The 6,022-nt window shown below is 47.8% G+C and overlaps 1 protein-coding gene across 1 annotated transcript; it reads left to right on the forward strand.

Annotated features, from left to right (window-relative positions):
- The first annotated feature begins 3,687 nt into the window (after positions 1–3,687).
- Positions 3,688–5,235, forward strand: LOC4335448 (uncharacterized). Its single transcript, XM_015779123.3, has 3 exons — positions 3,688–3,756; positions 3,849–4,453; positions 4,567–5,235. The coding sequence occupies exons 2-3, from the start codon at positions 3,879–3,881 to the stop codon at positions 5,078–5,080; spliced, it is 1,089 nt and encodes a 362-aa protein (XP_015634609.1). The 5' UTR covers positions 3,688–3,756; positions 3,849–3,878; the 3' UTR covers positions 5,081–5,235.
- The last annotated feature ends 787 nt before the right edge of the window (positions 5,236–6,022 follow it).

Genomic DNA, 6,022 nt, shown 5'->3' on the forward strand with positions numbered 1-6,022 from the left:
CGTACAGGATGTTGTGATAGACAAAGATAAGTACAGTATGCTCCATTACAAGGTGAAACCGAGGATGGTTTCCAATCAAGAAAGGGATGATGATGAGGATACAACTAGTTCAGATATAACCATGACCACCTTATGTATTGATCAACCAAAGGTGCATATGTTCTATATTAGATTTACTTGTTATATATTTGAACAAACATTGCTACACATTGAGTTTTGTGTGTTTTCGTTCGCAGAGGTACTTGCTTGGGTGAAAGAAAAGAGACCGAGCGTAAGTAATGCATGGATGATTGAAGAAGTTGATTGGGGACCAAACCAAGACCTTCTCCAAGTATACTTCTAGCTCACCATATCACTTTTGGCCCATAGAAGACAAGAGATCAAGTTGTACACGTTTTGGATTCAGATTCGGGCCTCCTGACAGCATCAAAATCAAACGTACCTAGCCGCTGATTTAGAAGGAATTTCGGGGCCCATGAGTACTTGTTGGAAAGCTTATGGAGTCTACTTTCAGATGGTTTTGGTCCCATGTCAAAATTCCTACCGAGCTGTCGGGAATCTGCAAAACAAGCCACGTACCTCATCCAGTCCGAATCTAATTTGGGTTTTGGGCCTTGTAATTGTGTCATGGGCTTAGCCCAAGGGGGTGTGCGCCCTAGGGCAACCCTAGGATGTCGCTAATCACATTTATTCAGTAGCCGTCATCGTTTAGAGTCGGGTTTTGCTTAGATTAATCTGTCGAGAACAGTTTCGCCGCTAGATCGGTTTGTAAGACCCCAACTCGTGAGCTTAATCATTCATCTGCAATTTTGGTTGTTTTTCTATCTCGTTCTTGTTTGTGTTCTTCGATTGGCAAACAGGGATTAGCCTTCTCGGCGAGGTCATCCGCGTTTCGACACGGGTGATAACCAGAGGAGACGTAGTGCTGCGATTGCGGGGCTCAATAGCGTGCGCGTTCAAGAAGCCGGATCGATTTGTGTCGCGACTGCGTCCAAATCGTTGTTTATCAGAACCTTTCGGAAGATCGGGAACCCTAGTGCACATCAACTGCCACGATACTGCAAAGGAGGAAATCGTGACAAAACCCTCCATATAACCATCCCTAACCAGCACACCCACCTCCGGTTTCGCTCCCACTCCAAAATCCAGGAGCAGGCAGCCCTCACTCATGCCTAGGTAAATCCGGAAGCAGCATAGAGTGCCTCCCGGTCCATCCATACTCCATCACGCTTACCCTTCCCAATGGTGCGCTAGTTAGAAAAGATTATACTTAAGATTCAGCCTGGAGCCCATCTGGCTTGGTTACTACGAGTACAGCATGGAGCCCATTTGGGCACGACCACCAAATAAATCATGGGCACGATAATTAAGTATATCTTCCAGGGATTCCCGAGAACCGGTCCTTAATTATCATGGGCACGACCACCAAATAAATCATCATGCATGTGCTCAGGACCCACCAAGTAAATCATATTTTAATTAATTAACCATATGCCAAGATGGCATAGCATCATCATAAAAATAAGGACTATAAAATTGTGAATCCCATTGTGAGCTAGTTGATCTAAGCATGGCTAAGCAATCCTAGACCAATCATCTAGTCAAATTATTAACCCAGGCTATCAATGAAGCAGGGTAAACAAAGGCTGAGTTTACAGGTAAATTCCATCTCACATGACATTATAAAATAATGCAATTTTGAGAGAAAAAGAAAGGGTTTTGCAAATAGGCTCAATATGATCAATGATATTTGTATGACTTGCCTTGCTCTTCAGCTGACGGGACCTCGGCAACCACTTCAAAATAAACTGGAGCGACAGAACTGCTGGAGTCTAACGACAGACAAGGCACACAATAAATACAAGCTAAAAAGCTACTGAAGCAGCAAAAGAAACCAATTTTAATGGATTCTTGGCATTCTAACAAATTTACTGCAATTTGAATGGGTTAAAATGGAGCTCAGATTATTTAGTTATGAATTTTACAAGGTGCTCTGTGTTAATTACTATTGACGGAAAAAACCTTAATCAATTGACAGGGATTTAAGCCCAAAAGGAACATAGGATCAAAGGACGGATTGACTGGCAAGCGAGCCTCACAAGATACCGACTCAACGAGTCAATTTAACGTCACATGGGATCACCCAAATGATCAACCGAAACCGGCGAACGGAACTAGCGGCTCTGAACGGCTCTAAACCAAAGGACGACTCGGGACGGACGAACGAACAAACCATAGGGGAGCACCTTGTTCGAACAACTCAACAATGGCTGCTACTAAACCAGCAGGCTAGACACAGTTCATTGTAAAGCCCCGGTACGACAAACGATAGGCCGGTAGGAACCTAGGGTTGCACCTACGGCTAGACAACTCGAGTAGGTTTAAGTGGCACACGGCTGCGACACGGCGACACAAAGCGGCGGCTAGGCTCGGCAGCAAGCAGCGGCACACGGCATCGGCTCGGTAAGCGGTGGCGGCGCACGACAGCAGCTTGGCAAGCAGCGGCGCGCACGACAGCGGATCGGCAAGCGGCGGCACGGCTCGGCAAGCGGCGGCGTGGCTCGGCAGCAAGCAGCGGCAGCAATGGCGTGGCGGCGAGCAGCGGCGCGGCAACGGCGGCGGCCACGCGGCAGCATAGCAGCTTCTAGGACGGCACGGGCTACGACGACGACACGGCTAACAACGGAAACAAAACCCTAAAACAGGAGGGAGGTTCTCACCGGGAAGCATAACCGGCGAGGGAACACGACGACGGCAGCGGCGGTCCGGCAAGATCGACAACGACGGCAGCACTAGAGAGGACACAACGGCCAGGTTAGACGGGAGATAATTGACATTGGATTAACCAATTCATTTAAGAGGGAAAACAGATTACCGGCGACGTGACGGTGACGACGGCGGGGACGATGATAGCTAGGACTCGGGGAAAACGTAAAAAACTAGGGGAGGAACACTTCTAAAGGGGTGGACAGGATTAGGAAAGGAGGAGTCCTAGAAGGAGTAGAACTAGGAGGGAGGGGAGGGAGTCGGACTCCAGGGGGAAGAGGGGCACGCGCGCGAGGGGAGGGGGAGGGCGCGGCCGGCTGGGGAGAGAGGGAGGGAAAAGGAAAACTAGGGAACTAGGACTTCCCAAAAAGGAAAACAATGCGGTGCAGCTTTAGGAATGGAAAGAAAACGGTCCTGCAAACTGACACGGGTACGGTTCGTCATGCAAAACAAAACCGCGGACTGAGAGGGGAGTGAATTGGGCACAATTCATGACCAAAGGCGAAGGAAGGAGATTAACTTGACACTTTTAACTTAGCAACATTGCCTCCAGTGATCTGATATTTACTCTTTAAGTCCTGTTAGTGATTTTCTAGAGCAAAGAGAATTCGTAAAAAAATTCTCCCTGACAATTCCGATTATTAAATACATTGTTAACTGGGGTTTTCTCCTGGTTAACCAAAGTAAATTCTTGAAGTCATTTATTAATGATTTGAAACCTAAGGGAAGGGAAAACTCCAAGTGTGACAGGAGATGATCTTCAGTCTTACAAAAAATTTCTATACAAAATTAAGTTGCTTTAGAAAAATCTTATTGATCCGTTTTATGTGTTTGGGGAGAGAGTTTCCCAACTCCCACTCACGATTCGTTTTATGCGACTCACGAACACAGCAGCCTAAAACCATAAATAGACGTCGCCTGGGAGCATCTTGATGTAGATCGACTCAAATAGTTTCGGGCTCTCACCTCCCTTGAACAGTTGTTGGAAGTGTAAGACTGACATGGCCAACGATCCAAAGCTAGCATTTATGGATAATCATTATTAGTAGCAGTAATAACATGAATTTCTTAATTTGGTGCAGATCCTCTGAATCGTTGATCCAAGCTCGAAGATGGCGGCACCAATGGGGGACGGAGGCGACCTGGTTATGCTGATGGAGGTATCCCAGCTGAAGAAGCTGGCCCTCCTGCTGAGGAACAACGAGGAGGCCCAGATCACGCAGGCGGTCAAGTCCCAGAACGAGCGCGTCAAGTACCTCCACAGCGTCAACCACGCGTACAACCACGCCGTCGACCTCCTCGACGACGGCTCGGCCACCAGGGACAAGTACGCCGCCGCCGCGGCGGGCGGCGGTGGCGAGGCCAAGGCCAGCATCGCGGAGGACGTCCTGGAGTACGTCAAGTACGGCCTGAACATTAGCATGCAGAACGTCCGCAACTGCTGCCTGCGCGTGGACTGCATCGGCAAGATCAGGGCGCACTACGACTCCCTCGTCGCCGACCTCGCCGGCCTCCACGCCGACGACGTCGCCAACCTCCGGCGGCTGGCCAAGGACACGGCCATGTTCAAGGAGTGCATGTTCGAGCACTGCAACAGGCTCCGGAGCGGCTCCGCCCGCGCCATGTCAAAGGCGTTCTCCATGATGCTCAAGCAGGAGGGCATCAAGTTCCCCGACCTTGTCAAACGGTAAGAAGTTATTGCTAATTAATTACCATACATATATATAGCAGTTCGATCTCCTCTTCTTCTTGAATTAGTTGTAATCTTTGATTATCGGATGTGATCGGATCGATGTGAAGACACAAGAACAAGTTGGGATTCGAGGGCGAGTTCGAGCATCTGACGGACGCGCAGAAGCTAGAGGTGTACAACAGCATCATCGAGGAGTCCGGCAGGGCCAAGATGCCGGTGACGGAGATGGTCTCGACGGCGGCGGGGGTGGCGGTGCTCCTGGCGACGGCGGGCCTCATGGTGTGGGACATCTTCACGGCGGAGCACACCGTCGAGGCGGTGCTCCGCAACAGCCTGAACGCGCTGGCGGAGGTGGGCGCCTTCGCGGTGCAGGTGGTGGTGGAGGGCGCGGTGACGGAGGCGGTCGCGGACCTCGAGCTCGGCGTCTTTGTCGTGTCGATGGCCGGGCTCGTCGCCGGCGCCGTCGCCGGCCTCCTGTTCGTCGCCGTCGCCGGCGTGCTGGTGGACCTCATCATGGGAACCGGGGGCAATGTGGCGCCTCCGGTGACTGATCTCAAGTTCCATACTGCCACCATGCCCGATGGCATGCAGCTTGCCTACATCATTTCTCACAGGGGCTAGGCAAATCGTTGCAAGTTAATCATTTAATTTTCTTTAAAAATTGCATGAGTATGTAGTTCCTGTCAACTGTCAGCGTGCGCAACCGGCTAAATAATGTCGGGTAATGGACTTATAATAAAATGAATAAATGCCGATCGACAAGGCAAGATTTGGTATCCATGTCTATAAAGGTGCTCAATTGGTATTCAAATCAGCCTATCATCCACAGGCTAGAGGACATATTGAAAGAGTAAATCAGATCTTATGCTCAGAGCTTGCACATTTATGTATGGATCAGCATAGGAGATTTGTTTGCCATTCGCCGAGTTCACCTATAATAATAGCTATCAATTTAGGAATGACACCTTATAAAGATTTATATGGAAAAATGTGTAGCTAAGACGCCTTAAAGTTGGACCAAAGTTGGCGAGAAACAACTCAGGACTATGCTGAGAGTGAACATAAGGAATATTCGGTTAATATAAGACAGGACGTGAGTTTTGAAATTGGAGATTGTATATCTCATGTCACTAATGAAAGGAGTGCATATATTTCAGATGAAGGCTATGTTAGCACCAACATATAACGACCCATATAAGATCCAAGATCGACGAGGAAAAGTCGCATACAAATTGGAGTTACCAGATGAACTAATAAATCTACATCTAGTTTTTCATGAATCGCAACTCAGAATGTAATAGACCCAAAAATTTTAAAAGTTTAAATACATGTTATAATCAGTGAAATGACTTCCTCTGTCTTTTAATATTATTTTCCTTCTTTTTGGATTTTGCAGACATTCATCATTGCATTCATATGCACTAAAAATAGGTTGGAAGAATTTTAATAATTTGTTTGTTTGTACAAAACTCCTGGAAAAATTCACAAAATTACTGTACACATTTTGAAAAACTGTGAGTTAATTAAATTGGCATTATTTTATCAACTAATTTGATGTCCCAA

Source organism: Oryza sativa, chromosome 4 (genome assembly GCF_034140825.1).
Source record: "Oryza sativa Japonica Group chromosome 4, ASM3414082v1".
NCBI lineage: Eukaryota > Viridiplantae > Streptophyta > Magnoliopsida > Poales > Poaceae > Oryza > Oryza sativa.

Bases quoted from the DNA above. Each gene is read 5' to 3' on its own strand.
- LOC4335448 (XM_015779123.3), top strand. From the start codon at position 3,879: ATGGCGGCACCAATGGGGGACGGAGGCGACCTGGTTATGCTGATGGAG. The intron at 4,454-4,566 runs GTAAGAAGTTAT...ATCGATGTGAAG, and splicing joins TTCCCCGACCTTGTCAAACG to ACACAAGAACAAGTTGGGAT.